At 41.1% G+C, this 23,991-nt stretch overlaps 1 protein-coding gene across 2 annotated transcripts; it reads left to right on the top strand.

The window, feature by feature from the left end:
* The first annotated feature begins 6,504 nt into the window (after positions 1 to 6,504).
* On the top strand, positions 6,505 to 21,170 carry ildr1b (immunoglobulin-like domain containing receptor 1b). 2 transcript variants are annotated; one of them, XM_085250076.1, is made up of 8 exons: positions 6,505 to 6,782; positions 12,516 to 12,686; positions 14,841 to 14,990; positions 15,090 to 15,209; positions 15,321 to 15,467; positions 17,496 to 17,621; positions 19,033 to 19,942; positions 20,422 to 21,170. In XM_085250076.1, the coding sequence occupies exons 1-7, from the start codon at positions 6,734 to 6,736 to the stop codon at positions 19,920 to 19,922; spliced, it is 1,653 nt and encodes a 550-aa protein (XP_085106202.1). In that variant the 5' UTR covers positions 6,505 to 6,733; the 3' UTR covers positions 19,923 to 19,942; positions 20,422 to 21,170. The 2 variants fall into 2 exon arrangements, with proteins under 2 accessions (XP_085106202.1, XP_085106200.1); XM_085250074.1 differs by having other exon boundaries at positions 19,033 to 19,901; positions 20,422 to 21,168.
* Positions 21,171 to 23,991: the final 2,821 nt, after the last annotated feature.

The raw sequence follows: 23,991 nt of genomic DNA, 5'->3' as shown, positions 1-23,991 counted from the left end.
TGTTGCCCAGCCCATTTCCCTTCCTTTAAGGTGGCTTCTAGACAGCCACCCTTTGACTGGGACTGTTTCTGTTGAGGCTTCAATAAAAAGTAGACTCGAGGTCCAGATTTGCAAATCAGTTCCCATGTCAGGTCTTTCCTATTTCTTAAGGGTATGACTTTCAGATGCTGTTTATCTCTTTTATATACTTTTCAGGTCTGGTAATTATTTGTCTGTTTGACATTTTTCATAGATTTAACTAAAGAAATGGAAAGAAATTATGTGTTTTGCTTAGTTTTCTGTTATGTTCAGACAAAATTGGCTTATTCTTGATTCCAGTCACTTTTTTATTCTTAAAAATTACTAGAATGCTCCTTGAAGGAGGGTGGCTCCAGACTTTTTTACAGTACTAGTTACTCTAAAAAGTAGATGAGATTATGCCAATTCACCAACAAAACAGAAAGTACTCCAGCCTGACAGAAAATTGCATTCAACACTAATGTATCATCACTCAGCATGTGTATATCTGATCCCTAAATTATTCATTCATTGTTAACCTTCGCATATAAAAATTAAGTTGATATGTTTTCTTACACATATATTTTCACTCACGTCACAGTTTTCTGATTTTAATTGATATTTGCATTTTATTGCTCTTTCAGGCATATTTATGTGGTTTTAAACCTGCAGTCAATGAATCTAAAGCATTTAATCAGGCATGTGTCTGGCATGTGCAGCCAGTGTTTAATAAATTCAGATTTAATACATGTAAAGTGGTGCTACACAAGAGCCTGGAAATTGATTTGTTTTGAATGAGCTGTTTTCCATAGTGCTGAAAGAATTTTTTCACTTTCACTTGAGAATCACACTTCACCTCCAGACAGACAGACAGATAAAGTCATTATTTGTATTATAATAATAATACATTGTATCACTGGATCATCATTATAAGAAGATAAAAAGTACAAAGTAGCACAACGTAGAAATACCCTCTTATATTAAGTATTGTATTTGAGTAAATGCACTTTATATCATCATGTAAGCAGTGTCACTTATTATAATGTAAATTTCTATTGTCACCACAGAATTTGATCTTTGAGTGCTCATTGAGTCTGATAATGCATGTGTACCTTGGATGAAGCCTGTGTTTTTCTTATCAGAGCTTATTAAATATACAGAGCTGAGTAAACACTGACAACATTCAGTATAAAAATACACACAGTGGTGCTCATATGAGGCATGTGTTGGACTAATATAAACAGTTTCAGGGTTTGTGTGTCTTTCTGCTCCTTTTCCTTTGTGTAAAGTTATTTTGTGTTGTGTAGAATGATTTTGCTTGTTTGTGGATGTGTTTTGTCTCTATTTTTTTGTCATTCTCACTGTGAGTATTTCTTTACGTTAGAACAAAATGAAAGAAAAAAAAGTGCAGACAAAACCATAACTGGATAACATTTGGTAATGTAATATAACACGGGCCGCAAATAACAGTGTAAATGTTTTGTATACACTGGAGACTCACAAAGACAAAGGTACTTCATGTCCTCAGCAGGTACTGATAAAGAAGGAATTGAAAAATTAGCATGTAGTGAGCTTCAGAGTGAAGCCAGGAACATTTTTAAAGCTCTTTATTCATGAAGCTTTGTTTTTCACTGAATTTCAAGCACACTTGAATGAGCTGAGCTCAGCACTTGAGTCCACCTCAGGCACGCTTGTCTTCTGTTTTTACCATGAAGTCTGCAGTGGTGTACATCCTCAAAAGGAAAAGTAAACATCATTCAAAGAGCTCAAATGCTTCTACAACATGGCTCATCTGTGAACTTTACACTCTGGCTGCATGCCATAAATGATAAATGGAATGGAACTGACCTGCTTCTCCCTCGCTCACTTTACACAGTATCCAAGCTTCCTTTTATACAGTGAGGGAAAACAGACTTAAAACTCCCATCATGGATCTTAACTTTAACATAAAGAATGCCTCCATCTAGGGTGTAAACTATAGTATAATGTAATACAATAAAGTATTGTATTGTATAAGGATACCATGAAGCAATCTGGCCATTCTCCTCTGACCTCTGACATCAACAGGGTATTTTCTCATCGAGAACTGCTGTTCACCAATATTTTATATCTCTGATAAACCTTAGAGATTGTGCAGGAAAATCCCAGTAGATCAACAGTTTCTGAAATACGTCCCGCATTCTGATACTTAGTTTGAACTTCGGCAGGTTGTCTTGACCTACATACCTAAATGCGCTGAGCGGCTGATTAGATATTTGCAACAGGTATAACTAAAAAAGTGGACAGGAAGTATATAACCACCATAATATGTAAACTGGGCCAATAGTTATAGCAAGTCACATATCCTAGTATTTATTTTTTCCTTTTCTCCTTTTCCTCTCTCTTACATTCATTTCTTAGGTGCTGGGTGATTTAGATATTATCACCATCATATATTCTCAATTATCCCCCACTCCAATTATTAGTAATATCAGAGGATAATCCACAGCTCAGTCAATAATGAATCAGTGATCATTACTGCATATGTAAACTTCTTTTTATGATGCTTTATATATTATATTATATGAAGTAGCATCCTAATGATTAGGATGATCAGCTGAGGTGAGTATAATTCAATTCAATTCAATTCAGTTTTATTTATACAGCACCAAATCACAACAACAGTCGCCTCAAGGTGCTTTATATTGTAAGGTAGGTACCCTACAATAATACGTACAGAGAAACACTCAAAAATCATATGACTTCCCATGAGCAAGCATTTTGGCAACAGTGGGAAGGAAAAACTCCCTTTTAACAGGAAGAAACCTCTGGCAGAACCAGGCTCAGGGAGGGGTGGGGCCATCTGCTGCGACCGGTTGGGGTTAGAGAAGGAAGGCGGGATAAAGGACATGCTGTGGAAGAGAGGCAGAGATTAATAAGTATGATTCGATGCAGAGATTGCAAACTGGAAGCCGGTTCCACAGAAGAGGGGCCTGAAAACTGAAGGCTGTCCCTCCCATTCTACTTTTAAATACTCCAGGAACAACAAGTAAGCCTGCAGTGCAAGAGTGAAGTGCTCTAATGGGGTCATATGGTACTATAAGGTCATTAAGATAGGATGGGGCCTGTGTGTGAGGAGCAGGATTTTGAATTCAATTCTGGATTTAACAGGAAGCCAATGAAGGGAAGCCAATATAGGAGAAATATGCTCTCTCTTTCTAGTCCCTGTCAGTACTCTTGCTGCAGCATTTTGGATAAACTGAAGGCTTTTTTGAGAGATTTTAGGACATTGTGATAATAATGAATTACAGTAGTGCAGCCTAGAAGTAATAAATGCATGAACTAGTTTTTCAGCATCACTCTCAGACAGGATATTTCTCATTTTAGAGATGTTGCGCAAATGGAAAAAAGCAGTCCTACATATTTGTTTAATATGTGCATTGAATGTCCTGGTCAAAAATGACTCCAAGGTCACTCACAGTGTTACTGGATGCCAAGGTAATGCCATCCAAAGTAAGAATCAGGTTAGATACCATGTTTCTAAGATTTTCAGGGCCGAGTACAATAACCTTAGCTTTATCTGAATTAAGGAGCAAAAAGTTAGCGGCCATCCAGGTCTTTATGTCTTTAAGACATTCCTAGCAGTGAAAATGTACAGTATGCTATGCCTTCTGACGATACTGCCTAAGGGAAGCATGTATAATGTAAGTAGAATTGGTCCTAGCACTGAACCCTGTGGAACTCCATAATTAACCTCAGTGTGTGAAGAGGAGTCTGTTAGATAGATATGATACAAACAACTGCAGAGCAGTACCTGTAATACTTACAGCGTGCTCTAATCGTTCTAATAGTATATTATGGTCAACAGTATTGAAAGCTGCACTGAGGTCTAGCAGGACAGAGATGAGTCCACTGTCAGAGGCCATAAGAAGATCATTTGTAACCTTCACTAAAGCTGTTTCTGTGCTGTGATGGGCTCTGAAACTTGACTGAAACTCTTCAAATAAGCCATTCCTCTGCAGATGATCTATGAGATCTTTGACAGCTACTCTTTCAAGAATTTTTGATATGAAACAAATGAAGATTGACCACTGGGTCAAGACATGGCCTTTTAAGCAACGGTTTAACTACAGCCAGCTTGAAAGCCCTTGGTATGTAGCTGATTATTAGAGATAGCTTGAAGCATTAATTAATGGCAGGACTTCTTTGAGCAGTCTTGTAGGAATGGTGTCTAAAAGACATGTTGATAGTTTGGAGGAAGTAATTACTGAAATTAACTCAGAAAGATCATTTGGAGAAAAAGACTCTAAATGAATGTCAGTGGTGCTGACAGTAGCTGCAGATAATATTACATCTGTGAGATGATTATGGGTAATTTTTTCTCTAATGGTTAAAATTTTATTTGTGAAGAAGTTAATGAAGTCATTACTAGTTAACATTAAAGAGTTGGCTCAACAGTGCTCTGACTTTTTGTCAGCCTGGCTACAGTGCTGAAGAGAAACCTAGGGTTGTTCTTATTTTCTTCAATTAATGATGAATAGTAAGATTTTTCTAGCTTTACGGAGTTCTTTCTTATAAAGCAGCAAACTGATTCTCTAGGCTAAAGGATGATCTTCTATATTTGCTCTAAATTTGCCCATTTCCTCTCCAGCTCTTCCTCTCCAGTTGTCTATGAGTTATCTGCTTTAAGCTATGTGTTTGAGAGTTATACCAGGGAGTCAAGTAGGGGAGACCGGGGATAGTTGTAACATTTTTGACATTTCTGTCTGTATATTGAAGCTCTTTTAAGGTAGTGGATTCAAAATGTAATGCAAAGTATTTACATGTCTCTGCTATTAAATAGTGCAGCTATTTTCTCTGCAGCACAATTACCCATTGCCTGGTATGGCCTCAAACACAAAGAGTGAAATGTTACAATTAACCCAGTCTGGGTTAGTTGTAACATATCCTGGGGTAAAATGTAACACAATGAAATAAGGGTACTAACAAAACATTAACATGTAATCTTTGTTTATTCAACACATGAATGCACTTAGAGCCATTTATGTAGCTATGTGTGTGTGTGACAGAATGCAGAAATCTAGCTTTTGAACATATTCCAACCCCCCAAAAAAGGGAAATTATGGATGTTGCATCTTCAGAAAATAAAAATACAATAATTGAGCCTTACACCGGAGTATCGTTGCACTGGTTTACTGAACCTTTCTTTCAGGGCATGTACAGAACATGAGCATCCATTTTCTACTGCCTCCTACAGGACACACACTTCTCCCACTTCCTTACACATTAATGTAACACAGAACTAATACTGCCTCTCCTGGCATTACCATTGGCATTACCATTGTAACACACTCATTCTGTTTCTTTCAGAAGAATAACAGGAACTTAGGATGTAGGTATCTATGAATAATAACTATTATGTATACTCATATATTTATATAACCACTTATTTCTTGCGATACCACAATGGAAATTTCTGCAACTGAATATTTCATTCATTTTGGTTGGTCTTCCTTGAGTTTGGCCTCATTGGCTCAGTGGGCATTATAACCTACAACTCTTGCACCAATTTTGAACATAACAATGAAGCTGAAAAAATGTAGTTGTTCACCAGCATCGCAATTCCATTACTTTTTATCATACCTTGGTGTGGTTTGCAAAGTGCTTCAGAAAGATGAGGAAATCTGTTTCTTGCACCCATCCTGATTTATTTCCACTACCAGTATTTCCTACTGGTCCATCTCTGACACAGTGGTCTGCATAATGTATGTGTGGTGTGGGAACGCAAACAGTGGAGGAATTGTGTTGCCAATGGCATTACCCGCATATACAAAAGCGACCAGTGAACCTCTCTCTGCTGATGTCGTTGCCCCAACTTGTTTAATATAAGTTAAAGTAATAGTGTGGTAAGTTGTAACATCTGCATTATTGTTACAACTAACCCAGACTGTTGCTGTTACAACTGACCCAGACTCCTATAGTCATGAACTAGCTAACATTACAGCCAACGACTAAAACATTAGCACTAAAGACCTACACAGAATATATCCCCATAGACATACAAATAACATAATTTAAGTTTGATGAGTTTAACTGCAAAGCAGATAATGCTATTACAAATTGAAATAAAGTAGAAAAACTTACTTTTGGCATACAAATTACTTTTTTTTCATGTTAAATTGTCTGTGTTTGACAAAATGTGCTGATTTTTCACATGTGATAGCAGAACTGAATTGGGCATGCACAGGATGAGTCACATCATTTGAAACTTAGCCCTGATTGGAGAAATTGGAAGTGTTACAACTGACCCACGTTACAACTATCCCCGGTCTCCCCTACTTCTGATTGAGGGACTATTTTTCACCTGAGCTATAGTATCCAGTGTCATAGAACGTATATTAAGCTTATCTCGGTATCGTCCTATTTCTTTCTTTCTCTTTCCTTGTTGCGGCACCTGCCAAAGGGGGCGGGGCCACTGATGTCACCCGGAGCAGTGTGGAGGAACGGGCCAGCGGGGAGGGGGGATGATTCGCCTCTTTACTGGAAGGTTGTCGGTTGTTACGTTGTAACTACGGTACTCGCCTCTCATCGCAAACGAGCCGCACAGCCGAGCGGGCTGACGTTGTAGCTTAACTGAAGTCTCGTTAGTATGTGCAGCGGCGCGTGCGAGGCGGTTTCCTACAAACATTCCGGATTTTTGTGGATTTTCAGTCAGTAAAAGAAGTCGAGCTTCCGCGGGAGGATACAGAGCAGCAAGATGCGAAATATGATCCTGATGGCGCTTCTGCTGGTTCGCCTGCCAACAGGTGAGGCTTTAAAGGTTTCTCCAGCAAACGCACTTTCTTCCTCATACATGTCGCTCTAAATGGAGATGTGTGTCGACTAAAGCAAAAAAGTCGAAACTAGCAGTAATTTTTAAAAGTTAATTATTGGCAGGTGTAAACAGGACAAGGCCGACCTGTGGTCACGTGACCGCTCCACTACTTTTCCGTGGGGGGTTTGTTTAAGTTGCTGTAAACAAAAGAGGGCCAAAGCGACGTTTATGTTAACCCCTCTCTTTTGAGTTTTTATTGATTTTTAAAGGAAAGGAACTTTCAGCTAACAGTTTATTAATAATAATAATTTACTAACAGCGGTCATCTATAATTGAGGACTTATTTGGATTAATGAGTCAAAATAACAGATACAGACCATTTTAAACTTTTAAAATCCGATTATTCTAACCTTAAACCACTGGTTCGCCTTTTTCTGTAGTGCCAAGATGTTCATATGGGCTAATAGACTGTGTTCAACAGGATCTATGAAGGGATTTTATCAATAGAATTTAAAAATTACCTGTTTGGCAAGAGTGCTTATGGCTGAAATTATATACCACACAGGGACCTGGAAAAACTTATCCATGCTTTTGTGACCTCCAGGTTAGATTATTGTAATTCTCTCTACTGTGGTCTCCAAGCCTTCTCTCTTCGAAGGCTGCAACTCGTTCAGAATGCTGCGGCTCGCCTTCTTACTGGCACTAGAAAATTTGACCCTATTACTCCGGCTCTTGTTGATCTACACTGGTTACCAATCAAATATCGCATTGAGTTTAAAATCTTGCTACTCACTTTTAAAATCCTGAATAACATTGCGCCCAGCTACCTCACTGACCTCCTCAATTTGTACACTCCTTGTCGTGCATTAAGATCATCAGGTCAATTACTCCTGGCCCAACCTAAGTTTAGACTGAACACCAGAGGCGATCGTGCCTTTGCTTCAGCTGCACCCAACCTTTGGAATAGCCTCCCTGCTTCTATTCGAGCCTTAGACTCTATCCAGTCCTTTAAATCAAGATTAAAAGCATATCTATTTGACTTGGCTTTCCCGACCAGTTAATACCCTTTTAAATCTTTTAATTTTTAAACTTTTAAATCTTTTATTAGATTTTATTAAATGTATTATTTTTATTAATTTTACTGCTGTTTTTGTCTTCGTAGCATATTTTGTATTTATCTAACTCTCCTGGTCTGTTAGTGCCTCTATCCTGTCTGTGCTTGTGCCCGATTTGTACCCTGTTTTTGACTTATGTTGACTCTCCATATTACTGTGAAGCACTTTGGTGTGCCTTCGGGTTTTTAAATGTGCTATATAAATAAAATTGTATTGTATTGTAATTGTATAAAATAGCTTGATATCGTTCATGAAACAGGTTCCCATGATCACAGGTGTGGCTCAGTGTAATACTGTGCAATCTTTACACTGAATGTATCACATTATGTCAGCACACAGTAAAAAATAATCTTTGTCAGATAAGTAGCACTGCAGCTGACTTAATTATCACGTATCATCTTTTTAACATGCTTTCCACTTTTATCACAGACTGGTTAATAATACCCATCATGACTTCCTGTAACTGTCCAAAATGACAGTTAATCTAAACATGTTTTGTTTGATTTTTTTTTAATGACACAAAGGGGAGCAGGAAATAATTGCAAATATTCTGTGGAGAACAGAACATGTGGAGAACACTCCACCGCTAGTGAAACTGTTTTTAAACTGTTGGTCAATGAAAACAAGTAATTTGAAGATGCCTTGTTTATTGGAACTGTAGTATTTTGTGCCATAGATTGTTAACGCAGCTATGATTTAAAGGAAAAAAGTACCAAATACTTTTAAGAGCTCAATGATCACAAACACTTTTCAGCTCAAACTTAATAAAAGAAGCAACTTCAACTATAAGTAGAAATATGAACATAGTCTCTGCTCCTAAGTATCTTCCTACTGGGTTTTGCTCATTTACACGTTAGCCTGACATGTGGGAACCAGAAAATCTACAACCTGTAATTCAGTATCATGTATTCAGTATTCATTATTTGCATAGTGTGTTGGCCAGAGGGGCCGATGGCGCGATATGGCAGCCTGGCTTCTGTCAGTCTGCCCCAGGGCAGCTGTGGCTACAACTGTAGCCTCCACCAGTGTGTGAATGTGAGAGTGAATGAATAGTGGAATTGTACAGCGCTTTGAGGTTCTCGAAAAGCACTATATAAATGCAATCCATTATTATTATTATTATTATTATTATTATTATTATTATTATTATTATTATAGTGAGGAGATAAATTCATATTCATATTCATATTATTAGAAAGTGTCTTCTTCAGTTTAAAAATGGCTCTGTGATGAGAAGATATTAAGTTTTGGATTGAACAATCTCTAAAAAGAAGACTCGCAATATTAACTGCAGAAATGGTTTAAAGACATTTTTCACATAGTTCCTAACATTTAGTGCATCAACAAATTTTAGTTTATAACAAAGATAATGTTATCTTCCCCACCAGAGAGGTGTCACCTCTCTGGTGGGGAAGGAGCCTGAGTTAGTGCGTGAGGTTGAGAGGTACCGGCTAGATATAGTCGGGCTCACCTCTACACATGGCTTGGGCTCTGGAACCAGTCTCCTGGAGAGGGGCTGGACTCTGTCTCAGTCTGGAGTTGCCCCTGGTGAGAGGCGGCGGGCTGGGGTGGGTATCCTAATATCCCCTTGCTGCCGGTACGTTGGGGTTTTTCCCGGTGGACGAGAGGGTTTGTTCCCTGCGCCTTAGGGTCGGGGAACGGGTCCTGACTGTCATCTGCGCTTATGCAGAGTACCCAGCCTTCTTAGAGTCCCTGGGGGGGGGGTGCTGGAGGGTGCTCCACCTGGAGACTCTGTTGTCCTGCTGGGAGACTTCAATGCTCACGTGGGTAACAACAGCGAGACCTGGAGGGGCGTGATTGGGAGGAACAGCCTCCCTGATCTGAACCTGAGCGGTGCCATGGCGGTTTGGCCATAACGAACACCCTGTTCAGCAGATCTGCGACCATATGTTCTGGACACTCGGGTAAAGAGAGGGGCTGAGCTGTCAACTGATCACCACCTGGTGGTGAGTTGGATCAGGTGGCGGGGGAGGACGCTGGACAGACCTGGTGCACCTAAACGCGTAGTGAGGGTGTGCTGGGAACGTCTAGCAGAGGCCCCAGTCCGCGAGATCTTCAACGCACACCTCCGGCAGAGCTTCAACAGCATTCCGAGGGAGACTGGGGACATTGAGTCCGAATGGACCATGTTCAGCGTCTCCATTGCCGAAGCTGCTGCATTGAGCTGCGGCCGCAAGGTGGTTGGTGCCTGCTGTGGTGGTAATCCCCGAACCAAATGGTGGACACCAGAGGTGAAGGGAGCCACCAGGCTGAAGAAGGAGTCCTATCGGGCTTGGTTAGCCTGTGGGACTCCGGAGGCAGCCGACAGGTATCGACAGGCCAAGCGGAATGCGGCTCGGGCAGTGGCTGAAGCAAAAACTCGGGTGAGTTCGGAGAGGCCATGGAAAAAGACTTTCGGACTGCCTCGAAGAGATTCTGGCAAACCGTCAGACGTCTCAGGAGGGGAAAGCAGTGCTCTACCTGCACTGTGTATAGTGCTGGCAGAGCGCTGCTGACGTCGACTGAGAAAATTGTCAGGCGGTGGAAGGAATACTTCGAGGACCTCCTTAATCCCACTGACACGTCTTCCGAGGAGGAAGCAGAGTCTGGGGATGAGGGGAATGACCCGCCAATTTCCGGGGGCGAGGTAACTGAGGCAGTTAAACAACTCCTTGGTGGCAGAGCCCCTGGTGTTGATGAGGTCCGCCCCGAGTTCCTGAAGGCTCTGGACGTTGTAGGGCTGTCCTGGTTGACACGCCTCTGCAATGTTGCGTGGAGATCAGGGGCAGTACCTGTGGACTGGCAGACCGGGGTGGTGGTCCCCATCTTTAAGAAAGGGGACCGGAGGGTGTGTTCCAACTACAGGGGGATCACACTCCTCAGCCTCCCTGGGAAAGTCTATGCCAGGGTGCTGGAAAGGAGAGTTCGTCCGTTAGTCGAACCTCGGATACAGGAGGAACAATGCGGTTTTCGTCCTGGTCGCGGAACACTGGACCAGCTCTTTATCCTCTCGAGGATACTTGAGGGTGCATGGGAGTTTGCCCAACCAGTCTACATGTGTTTTGTGGACTTGGAGAAGTCATTCGACCGTGTCCCTCGGGGTGTCCTGTGGGAGGTGTTGCGGGAATATGGGGTGTCTGGCCCATTGCTACGGGCCATTCGATCCCTATACAACCGTTGCAAGAGCTTGGTTCGCATTGCCGGCAATAAGTCGGACTCGTTCCTGGTGGGTGATGGGCTCCGCCAGGGCTGCCCTTTGTCTCCGGTTCTGTTCATAATTTTTATGGACAGGATTTCTAGGCGCAGCCAAGTGGCGGAGGGCTTTCGCTTTGGTGGCCTCAGAATCTCATCTCTGATTTTTGCAGATGATGTGGTTCTGTTGGCTTCATCGGGTGAGGGCCTCCAGCTCGCACTGGAACGGTTCGCACCGAGTGTGAAGCAGCGGGAATGAGGATCAGCACCTCCAAATCTGAGGCCATGGTTCTCAGCCGGAAAAGGGTGGAGTGCCCACTCCGGGTCGGGGATGAGTTCCTGCCCCAAGTGGAGGAGTTCAAGTATCTCGGGGTCTTGTTCGCGAGTGATGGGAGAAGGGAGCCGGAGATCGACAGACGGATTGGGGCTGCAGCTGCAGTAATGCGGACGCTGCACCGGTCCGTCGTGGTGAAGAGGGAGCTGAGTGTAAAAGCGAAGCTCTCAATTTACCGGTCGATCTACGTCCCTACCCTCACCTATGGCCACGAGCTGTGGGTAGTGACCGAAAGAACGAGATCGCGGATACAAGCGGCAGAAATGAGCTTCCTCCGAAGGGTAGCTGGCCTCTCCCTTAGAGATAGGGTGAGAAGTTCGGCCATCCGGGAGGGGCTCAGAGTAGAGCAGCTGCTGCTCCACATCGAAAGGAGCCAGCTGAGGTGGTTCGGGCATCTGACAAGGATGCCCCCTGGGAGCCTCCTGGGTGAGGTGTTCCAGGCATGTCCCACCGGGAGGAGGCCCCGGGGCAGACCCAGGACACGCTGGAGAGATTATATCTCTCGGCTGGCCTGGGAACGCCTTGGTATTCCCCCGGATAAGCTGGAGGAGGTGGCTGGGGAGAGGGAGGTCTGGGCCTCTTTGCTTAGGCTGCTGCCCCCGCGACCCGGCCCCGGACAAAGCGGATGAAGATGGATGGATGGATGGACGGAACAAAGATAATAAACTGTGGAAAATAACTGATTGGGGACTTGTATTTTGAGATATAAATCTACTGAGTAAAGCTGGCATCGTTCAAGGATAACTGAGGAGAAAGTTTTTACCTTTAACTTTAACTGATACATTTGTCCATCAGCAGATGTTTTTTGTCATCAGCTTGTTTTCCAAAACTTGCCATTATAGATCGTGACTGAAGGCTGTTATTACTTGTAATAATAGAGTACAATCTGCGCACAGTTAAGCATTTCAAGCGTAAACTGTTAACCAGTTTGGTCAGATTCTTTTCAATCCATCACTCAGCAGCCATCGCACGAGGTCTTTTTTTTGGCTGATGGAATATCAATTCCAATTGTGTGTGTGTCAAATCAGTTGTTGCTGTTTAAGTTTTTAAAGTCCAATCTCACCATTCTCCCTTCCTGTGTCAGAGCTGCTGTCCGTTACAGTGAATGTTCCAGAGACGGAGAGGAGGACGATGCTGTTTGCCTCTGTGATTCTGCGCTGTGACTACTCAACCTCAGCGAACCAGCAGGACGTCCTGGTCTCCTGGAAGTTCAAATCCTTCTGTAAAGACCCCGTACTGGATTACTACTCCACAGGTGAGGCTACAGGTGGAAGAAGAGGATGGTACGTTGTTGATACACGTACTTTAAAATGAGCAGATATTAACAGATTAGACTCTTTCTGTGCTTTGTTGGTGTGTTCATAGTTTGTAGTTTCATTTTGTCAGCATCCACGCCTGAAGCACTTTCCAGCTTTGTAATGGCCACAGCGTTTGTTTTATTAGAATCACCTTCAATCTTCAGTTAAAATACTTTTATAATTTTGTGTTGACAAAAACTGCAACGTGACTTGCTGGTGAAGGCGTATACCAGCGAGGCAGTAATTTCTGCTTTTACAGTTCTAGTCTTCAGCCCGACTGGATGAATGACTCCTGTGGATCACCTTGTTTAATATTTAACTGAAACTTTGACCCCTTTTTCTTTCCTTTTGTTGCTCAAATCTTTGCCGCACAGGATTCAGGATATGAGCTCCCTTTTCTGGTCTCAGAATCCTGTGTTTCTATTATTGTAGACCAAAGGATTCAAATATGCAAGTCTTTTATAAATTACCAAAAATGTATTCAATATTGACTTAGATCCTGATACAAACCAGTCTTAACAGCAAAGTAAATCAGTTGTAGCTATCTGTGCACAAAAAGGTAAGTCAATATTTCAAAATGTTATCAAACAGTATGTTTTCCTTATTTTCATATATATATATATATATATATATATATATATATATATATATATATATATATATATATATAACATTTTCAATAATTAAAAACTAATCTGAGACAAGCCCGCTCTGCAAGTTAACTGACACTGAAATGAATTAAAAGCGAGTGAGTAATCAAAATGAAATAAAAATAAAAACTAATTAGAAAATATAAAAATGTAATAATTTTGATAAATAATATGTTTCTAATATTATTGTTTTCATCTTCCATTCAAAATTAGCCGCTCTGCTCCCGGTACCCATCAGTGGGGTTAGTCAGATGCTGCCACTTTCACGTCAGCAAGCAGGGGAAACGATGGGTTTACTTAGCGAGCTGATAACCAGATTCACTGAATGCTTATCCAGATTGCCAGTGTTAGTTTAAGTGACTCCAGATAACAGAAAGATAACTTAGGTATGTTGATCTTGCTTTGTAGTATAGGGCCCTGGTTGTGAGAGCCTTGAGCCCCGGGTGAGAGGTGGGGAGCACCCTGAACACGACACAAGTTATTCAAAAAGTTACTAATTAAAATTTAATTCAGCTGGACAACATTTCAAATAAGTCAACAGTAATTTTCAAAAATATTTTGACAAACAGAAAGATGCACAGTGGATCCAAACATTGCATATCTGAGTTTTAACTTTGGGCTAAGTATTACTACGGTTGTTAGTAAAGGACCCAAATGCAAAACCTAAGAAAACAAAAAACAACCTTTTTAGGTTCATGGTTAAATTCAAAGTACAAAATCCACAGCGAGATAACAAATGACATCCAAAGTTTCCAGGGAACAACCCCAGGGATACAGTGACAGCACAATAAAAGAAAAAGTGTAATCAGGATTATTTATACACAGAGGACTGATGGGGGATGGGACACAGATGAGAAGTGAGATGTGAAAACTAATCAACAAAAGGTGAAAGCAACCAGGGGTATCAGGGGAGGACAGACAGGGAACAAAACTAATCTTCAAGTAAAACAGGAGTTAACCTCCAGCATGTGCTTAAGAAGCACAAAACAAGAAAACATAAAGAGACCAAGAAAATACAAATAGAGGGGAAACCATTATGAATATCAAAGAATACAAAAACAAAAAACCCACAACTCGACACCGCTGAAAATCCCAGGGTCCATACCAGAGATCATGACAAGCGTGCAGTGGTTCCATTGTGTTTGCCCTGTTTCAGTGTGGTGTGCATATAGACACACCCGATCCTTGCATTCCTTTTCACACCAACACATACAGAATTACAGACATGTCTAATTTCAGCCTGCAAGGCTCTGCATTATGCATATTTTCATAAAAATTTAAATAAAAATTGTATTTTTTTTATTTTACACAGGTTTGAGGCATCAGCTGTGTGTTTTTAATCTTTGTGTGTACTGTTTAATTTTCCTTCATATTTTTAATTCCTATCAGACTGTTTTTCAGTGGTTTAAGCAGCATATGTACTTATATTCCTATTTAAATAATTTCCTTTTTTTCCTAAAGCCTATCAGGCAGCTCTGCAGCTCGGTCAGGACCCCTCCAATGACTGCCCGGACCGCCAGCGCACCGTTCGTACTGTCATCCAGAAACGGGGCATCAATGAGCCCATCCTGGGTGCGGAATACAGGAACCGCAGAATTACAATTCGAAACAGTATGTTTGATTACATCATAACTATAATGCTGCAGTACAGTCTAAATGTATTTCAATTTCTTTCACATTTCAGACTAATGTGATGTTTTCTGACAACAGCTGCTGATCTGGTCATCACTGAGGTGATGTGGTGGGATAACGGTGTGTATTTTTGCACCATTGATGCTCCCGGTGACACAACAGGGGACTCGGATCGTGAAGTCAAGCTCATCGTTTTCCGTAAGTCCCCTCAGTCGCTTCAAGTCGAGTTATTTGAGGTAGTAAAATGTAAAATATACTGCTATATCAGTAATGTTGTCAGTAATTATGTTTTACTGTCACTTGCTCCAGACTGGCTGACGGTCCTGTTAATCATCATCGGTGGTCTCCTGCTCATCATGCTCTTTTGCATATGCTGCTGTCAGTGCTGCCCGCAGAATTGTTGCTGCTACGTCCGCTGCCCTTGTTGCCCTCGGACATGCTGCTGTCCAGAAAAAGGTAGAAGAAATGCTTTTTTTGATTGTACATTTTTAGCTGTAGCTCTACATGTGGAAGATTCACTTCACTAAATCATGAGAAAGAAACTTCTGTTGCCAGAAAAGTATTCAAACATGTAACTATGTGGCAAAGTAGAAATACTGCAGCTGAATAGGCTTCAGCTGGAAATCTACGTCATAGCTCATCAAGTACACTGCCGTTCCAATTGTAGAATGATCGCGCTGCGTTCTCGGGAAGTCCGGACTCCTGTGTGAACTTCCGAAGTCCAGACTAGCGAAAAGGCGAGTACAGACTTGCGTACTTGAGTATTTAGAAACGGCCTAACAGTCTGCAGTCTATGGACTAACCTCAGCCAACGCCAGCTAACAGTGTTAGCTTGGTGGCGAGTAGCCTTCATTAATAGTGATAAAAATCACACAAATGGTAAAATGGTAAATGGCCTGTATTTATATAGCGCTTTTACTAGTCCCTAAGGACCCCAAAGCACTTTACATATCCAGTCATCCACCCATTCACACACTGGTGATGGCAAGCTACATTGTAGCCACAGCCACCCTGGGGCGCACTGACAGAGGCGAGGCTGCCGGACACTGGCGCCACCGGGCCCTCTGACCACCACCAGTAGGCAACGGGTGAAGTGTCTTGCCCAAGGACACAACGACCGAGACTGTCCAAGCCGGGGTTCGAACCGGCAACCTTCCGATTACAAGGCGAACTCCTAACTCTTGAGCCACAATCGCCCCACAACAATAGTACACCGAAGATACTGAAGTTTCACCCATCCCATTCTTGTTATGATGTGGTGTCCAAGTAAGAAATGCTGGCTCTGGGTCCATGTAACTGACGCCACCAACATTAACAGGACGCTTACATTAGAGCCTGTTATTGTGTGTTTTGTTTGGATTTCCAGCAATCAGAATCAGAGAAAATGTATTAATCCTGAATGGAAACTGAGAAAAAAAAGTCCGCAGGTTGCACTCAAACCCAGGCCGGCCTCTCTCAGCTATACGACATATGATTACATGCTCATCCAACTGAGCTAAACCTGCACCCAACTGTTTTTAATCACCTAAATTGGAGAAGGCATAGAGTGGGCATAGGCTAACATATGAAACAAGAAATGACCGCCGTGTATTCTATTTATTTCCACAAAGTAACTGTATTCTGATTACCACCTATTTAAACGGAAACTGTAACGGAATACAGTTACTCATATTTTTTATTTTAAATACGTAACGCTGGTACATGTATTCCGTTACTCCCCAACACTGTATATGAAACACTGGGATACGACTACATGGTAAATAACACATAGCCACTTAAAAGTATAAATGTGGGCAATGACGTCGGCGACTTACGTAGATCTCTGCAATGGCTCCCTGCAGAAGTCTAAATCAGGCATTAGTTAAAAGTTTAATGTTTCACAAGTTTTTAATAAACATGTATTTGTACCATCGGAGGAAACCACAGTGCATGGAGAGAACCCATACGCCGTATCTCATTATTACTGCATAAACCATTTTGCAATTTTAAACTGATTAATTATTTTTAAGTAAGCCTGTAGTCTAAGATAAAGAGAGTTATTATGAGTAGATATAGATCAAACTAATTTAAAATCCATAGAGAAAAATTTCTAAATGTTTGACGAGGACATGAATTGTAAATGGTATGCAGCACTGTTCTTTTGAAGGTCGCCGCAGCTGCCAGATGTGTCATTGTGTTTCATATAATCCTGTGTGTGTGCGCAGCCCTGTGTGCTCTCGAAAATATGTGAAATATGCACTCTGCAAACACATTGTAATTATGTGCCCTTCTCACGGCATGCTACAAAAGAGGAAATACATTAGTAAAGAAATGTAAGCTGAAATTCCCCTCAGTTTGTTTTAAGACAGAATATTTACTGAGATGGTCCAGTGTACTTTAAAAACAAGCAGTATTATTATTACCCTCTGCTGTAAATCAGTATCTGCTGGTTAAGTACCTATATCAGTCTTTTTGAACTGCTTGCTCCATGTGCTTTGACTTCAGCTGTGATGGAGCACAAGATGCTGAAAGAAGCTCGGAAAGCTATGTTACCCTGGATGAATGGTCAGCCCATTTATGCTCCCATCAGCTCCAATGCTTCCTCCCAGGGCGTTCCCATTCTGTATTCAGGTGAGTGAGGGAAAGCACAATAAGACTTGTCCTTAATCCTTTATTTGCAATGACGTAAAATAAACCCCCAAACAATGTGGAATTCTGAATATGGGCATCAGAGCTTTTATTCACTTCAGCTGGTGAAGGTAGCAGACCTGCAATAGAAAGCTTTGAAGCAGGCTTGTATTGCAGTCATGCCCTTATTATTATTTATTTATTTTACCTCTGGTTGTAATGTGGTTTGTTTCCACCACGTGAACTCTTTTTTTGCAAGAAGCCTCAATTTTTGGAATCTGCTTATGCTGCCCTGTCTGTATCTGTGTTACTCTAACAGCGTTAAAACCATAGACTGTACATAAAAGACGATTCAAAGCTCCCTCATTGGTTTGTGCACTCTTGCTTTTTCACACCTGTTTGTATTTTTTTAAATCTGGTTTTGATATTAGTCAGAAACGGAGGGCACTGCATGTTCGTACAACATGCATCGTGATAATTTAGCACTGACCTGAAACATATTCTGCTTCATCTTCTCTTTTACTTTAAAGCTGATGATAAATCACAAAATAAACTTCATGTTGTATTCAGGAAGTGTTGAAACAAGTGATTGAGCACGTAAACAGAAAAATGTTTACTAAGGCAATAAAGCAAGAATAGTTATTCGGTAAAATTATATACAATCTGATTTCTCTTTGCAGTCAGAGGAGTTGCCCCCTGCTGGCCAATAGAAAGAATACTGGTTTAAGAATCTTCTGTACTGGCTTTGTCTTTTTTATACAGTCTGTGTTTAATACTGGTTCAACACTTCATGTGAGCATTTCAGTGGTCACAATGCCTTTCATTGTAAAACGTTTACATGCAACACATATGCACCGGCCCTACAAGCACTGACAGCAGCCCATTCGTTCATTTTCATTACTGACACTGGATTGCTCAATCAAATCTCTTAATGTAATTGGGCCCACCCCTGCCTTCCCTGTGCACTCATGCACCTTGCAGAACAGACATCTCACGGCATGAGAATAGTTTCTTTCCCCAGGCTGTTGGACTATATGCTACAATAACAACCTTATTTAGTCAGCCTATAACAACATTGCACACCAGATTCAGTTAAAGCACTTAATCGTAGGCTTACTTATTTCTTATTTTCTAGTTGTACTCTGTATATCTGTATCTCTAGGTAGTTAGTATATATTCCTTTTCTGTGTTTTTGTAATATATATATATACATATACTGCAAATACCATATGTTCTATTTCTGTACCACTGTTTTTTGCATCATGACACTGCGCCAAATTCCTTGTTTGTGTACAAATTTGGCAATACTCCTCTAAACAATACTCCTCCCTTCAAATGTCCAGAGAATAACTTGAGTTCATGTAGGTTCAACAGTTGTTGTTTATCTTCTTAATCGCTGTCAGTTTGGTTTCAGATTCATACTCAGACTACCCAAACAAGCACAACTTTGCCATGGCTCCCATGCAGCTGTCACCCATGGGCCTACAGCAGCAGCCGCCACCTCCTCCTTTACACTATGGCAACAGCAGTGTGCGTGGCAGCATTCATGGTAACAACCAGGTGTTGGAATACTTCGAGAATCAAGTGAGAGGGCTTGATGTCATTGCACCAGGGATGGCTCCTCATGCTGTCCAGAATGTGCCTCCATTACAGGCTCAGCATGCTCCTCCACAAGTTTCCTACACACCAGGGCCTCCGAGTGTGTTGTCAGCACTGGATGAGATGGGGACGAGAGGGATGGAGAGAAGAGTGATCACCCTGCCTCCTATTATCCAGCGTGTACCCAGCTTTTCTTCACGCAGGGGCCCTGGTGGTGGAGATGGAGCTAGGGGGGCTCTCAGGATATCCAGCCAGTCCAGTGGGAGTACAAACCGCTCAGCAGGTGGTCTCCACCGCAACAGTCGTGGATCAAGAGACAGATACAGAAGTGCGTCTCCTCCCAGGCGGGGAATCCTGCGTGATTACATTGATGATTCGGATAGGGACAACAGGCGGGGAAGAGCATCTCACAGGAGTTCAAGGAATGAGAGAGGGAGTTCGTCCAGGCACCGTGCCCGAAGTCGCGATGACCTCATGGATGAGCTACAAAGCAGAGCTCCTCGTAGGCAGAGGAGCTACTCACCTCCCCTGCACCGCAACGGGTCCTGGAGCTCAGATGAAGAGGACAGTATGAGAAGAAAAGGAGGAAAAGGGAAGGACTGGTCAGAGTTGCCTCCCAGCTACCACTCCATCGACATTCAGCCTCCACGCAGTAACAACCAGAAGAACTACGACCGCCTTTCTGTAAGATCCACACACAGCTAGTGACACACTCTGACCCAGTGGTGTGTTGTTTTATTCTTCTTTTATCTTGCATGGCTTTTAATATCCCAGCCACACCTTTAGGTTGGCAGTATCAGTCAGTGCACCACTGTGATCCTACAACGACTCCAGAGTTATTGTATTTTAACTGAAATATGTTTAGAATCCTGACCGAGGACACAGAAAATGGATACATTTCATACACTGAAATGATTCAGTGTATGAAATGGTTTGAAGAGGTTTTATGCAAAACTATGAGAAAACTATAAAAGCGGGCAATTTCACAGAACTGCATTTAGGGGTTTTTAATTAATTGCAAATTAAGCAAAAGACTGATTTGTAAAGATTACAAATATACCTGAAGGTGTGGATGAAGTGCCATTCATTTAGTCTTAACTACTTTCATTTTTTATTTTCTTCTAATGTCTTGGTGCTTTTCTCTACCTGTGTGCGTAACCTCATCTTAAATTCTAATTTCACCTTTTTCACTTTTCTCTCGTAGGATCGAAGCTCCCATAGCAACACCACTGTAGTCATCTGAAACATTTCTGTCTTTTGATCTTTTCTTGAAAACGGTAAAAATGAAGATAAAGAAGTTGGTGCCTGTTTGGTCACCTGGAAGGAACAAAGATGTTGTTGATTCATTTAGTAGTGTAAATATACTGTATGAGTATAATTCTACCCTGTGGGTGATGGTGTATACTGCAGGTGATGTGCAGCTGCATGAAATCATATTATTGATTGTTATTAATATGATTGTATGTGATTCTTGTCCTAGTTCTCTTGAATTGTCTTACGTGTGGTGATGGATTTTTTGGGTTAAGTACATTTGTCGTTGTAAAAAGGTGCCTGTGCTGAAAAAGATCCAGGACTCGCAGAAGAGATCCCTACTTTCTAGTTTTACTTCCTGGTTAAGCATAAGTTTAATAAAGATACAGTGGTTATTTGTTTTTATTTTTGTTTTGCTGTCAAGTTTGTTTTTTTACAGTAATTTCTTTTTTGCCTTCCACTATTTAAAAATTGTTTATATATATATATATATATATATATATATATTTTATCCATTGTACGTGGATAAAGCAGTAACGGTAGCAATGGAAACTACATTTGCGGGAAGATGGACTGTTTTTTATATCTGGATGCACCCACACCAAAATATAATTGTGACTGGATTTTTTTTAATAGAGATGTAGCTTTGTTGTAAAGTATGTGTTTTTAATAAAATCTTTACAATACTGCCTGCATGACGTGGATTTTATTTCATTAGTCCTGTTGTAGTAGCCCATTACCTCAGGGATGAGTGGATTACGTGGACATTTGGAATACTAAAGTCACATATCAGTTTGCATTATGAACTAGTATAGTTTGCAGTGGCAATGTTTTAGTCACATTAGTCATTACAACGGCACAATCGAACTGCCTGAGAAAAGAGAGTAAAATATTAAACCATGTAGGAGGAAAGTAATTCAAGTTTTTAGTACATCTGATGAATGGCCGGATATAGCACCTATTTACAGTGACTGAGCACTGCAACCCTCATTCACCCAATCACACACAGATTCCTACAAGCAGGTTTTTCCTAACCCTTGTCTAACATTTGCACTCGCACTCTGATGGATGCATCGGGGGCAATTCGGGGTTCAGTATTTTCCCAGAGGATACTTCAGCATGCAGATAGGAGGAGCCAGGGATCAAACCACAAACCTTCAGATTTTTAGATGGCCCACTTTACCACCACAGTCTCCGCAAAGCTGAAGAAATGCCAGGTGCTTTGGATCTACAAAGGTGGCTAATGTTCAGTTTTTGAATTGTTAAAAGGGAAAAAAAGGAATATGAATGTATTCATCAAGAATTAAACAGTAATAAATAGAGATGTACCGATTCGATATTAAGTATCGGTATTGGTCAGATAAACTAAATTACTGGATCGGATATCGGAGAGAAATAAAAAATGTAATCCGATCCATTAAATATCAAAAAAGCACCTCACAAAACTTGCGACATGGCGCAACTCGGCTCATAACCGTAGCACGTCGGAGCAGTGTGCTCATGTGATAGAGCGGCTGTGTGTATTTGTAGCCTCGCTACCAAACCAGCATTTCATCTCTGAGGAAGTTATCCCAGAGAGAAGTAAAGCAAGTGTGTAAATTCATCTCTGAATGTTTGTAAAGCATTCCAGCGTTAAGCTTAACAACCAATATATGGAGCGACTGGCTCTCTCTCCCCCTCCCTCTCCTGCTGCTACTTCAATCGTGAAACTGATCAATGATCAGCTGATCGGCTTTTCTGTCGCGAGTCCGTCTCTCTAGTTTGTTTTTGGCCCACTTCGCGCCAGAAAGAGGAAACCAGCGGCTGAACAACAGCAGCACGTTTAAGCTTGATAAGCTGTTGTTAGAATTTATTTAATATTACTTTCTACACCAGGATCTTTTTCTACGTAGCTGACGGCTGGTAAGTGTGCAGGGGCGGATCTAGCAAAGTTTAGCCAAGGGGGGCCGATAGGGCATTTACAGGGAAAGGGGGGGGGGGGGGGGGGGGCACAAAGACATACTCTTCTTTCTTATTCCCATTTAAAATGTCTAGTTTTTAATAATTAATTATCTGAATCTTACACCCAAAGTTTTAATATGATGTAAAATGTATAGAAGTCCATTACTGTATATAGTAACTATTAAGCCTAATATACACTAGTAAGCTATAGTACTTTTTCCTTTGGGAAGGTACCATCTGTGCAGTCTGCAATTCTGTTGAAGAAAGATGTTGAATCTATTTAATTATTCTTGAAAAATAATGGCTTTCTGTGCATTTTTTTCCACACTGCATCAAATTAATGTTGATTACGTCGATTAAGCATCATGAGGTGGAGGGTGGTTCCCTATTTTTTTTTTTTTTAGTGGGAGTTTGCAACCCTATTAATTAGGTTGCTTATTCTTTAAAATACCAGAATAGGGAGGATGGAGTAGGTTTAAGTTTATTAGATTGATCAGTATTGCTGAACTATGAAATATTTTGGGTGCAGTGTATTTTTTGTTTAGTGTTTGTTTGTTTTTTTAAAACTTGAATCTGAACTTATACAAAATGCAGCAAGATATTAAAAAAACAGTTTTAATTAAAAAACACACTATATCGGATTCATATCGGTATCGGACAATATTCAAATTTATGATATCGGTATCGGACATAAAAAGGTGGTATCGTGCCATCTCTAGTAATAAACAAACATGGCACCGTCTCTCTAATTCAAAGATATTGATTTTGTCAAACTATAGCTAGGAGTGATATTACTCTTTATACACATGGCTGAGACAATGACTGTGTAAAAGAAGGTTTCCTGGATGTGTCATTTGTCATAATTTTATTAACCCACAGGACCCCAAATCCACATTATAATCAACAGCTACATTCACCCTGGGAAAAAACGAGTGAGGGAGCCAAACTGGCTCTGGATGTCCCGGTTACTTCACAGTAAATAAGACACAAACACTCTTTAACTCACAATAGAAGTGAAGACCAATGACGTTACATCAGGTTTTATTTAACCTTGTCTTTGTTTAATCTTTGCTAAAGAACATGTGCTCTTTTGCTGGTGACTTCACTTGGTGTTAAAGACAGAAGCTGTACTCTAATATTAAAACAAGTAACTATATTCAGCATTTAGAGTGGACCTATAGGAGGTCTGAATCCAAGTAATGCAAAGAGAAAAGAATCATTTAAAGTTCATTCCTTCAAACGTGGAAGTCTGACTTCATGTTCTGAAGTTCTTACTTTTTTTACTCTTTCAATCTGCTCTTCTGCTAACAAGTGACAGTGAACTGTTGTTACATCAGTTAATGTCCTATAATTATCTGGAGTCTAATGCACAGGTGAGTTGTGTTGTTGTTGTGGGTGGCTGGCATGGTGCAGAACTGAATAGCAGACTGACGTGAGTGAGTCAGTTGTATTGTGAGTGCCTGGGCTGCAGGATGGTTAAGGTTGTGATTACCTTGGCAGTGAGTTTTATAATTATGATGATATTCAGGTGCCACACAGAGGACACATGACTGATGACTGGGAACAGAACTTTTGCAAAACT

The sequence above is a fragment of the Mchenga conophoros genome, linkage group LG16, assembly GCF_057382185.1.
Source record: "Mchenga conophoros isolate Kocher_MC1m ecotype Shallow Benthic linkage group LG16, M_conophoros_male_GT1.1, whole genome shotgun sequence".
Classification (NCBI taxonomy): Eukaryota; Metazoa; Chordata; class Actinopteri; order Cichliformes; family Cichlidae; genus Mchenga; species Mchenga conophoros.
Note: the sequence above shows the minus strand (reverse complement) of the source record. Positions and strands in the feature narration are given on the sequence as shown.

Excerpts from the sequence above, each read along its gene's own strand:
- ildr1b (XM_085250074.1), top strand. The coding sequence starts at position 6,734 with ATGCGAAATATGATCCTGATGGCGCTTCTGCTGGTTCGCCTGCCAACA. Across the intron at positions 6,783-12,515 it reads GCTGGTTCGCCTGCCAACAG|AGCTGCTGTCCGTTACAGTG; the intron begins GTGAGGCTTTAA and ends TTCCTGTGTCAG. Across the intron at positions 14,991-15,089 it reads CAGAATTACAATTCGAAACA|CTGCTGATCTGGTCATCACT; the intron begins GTATGTTTGATT and ends TTCTGACAACAG.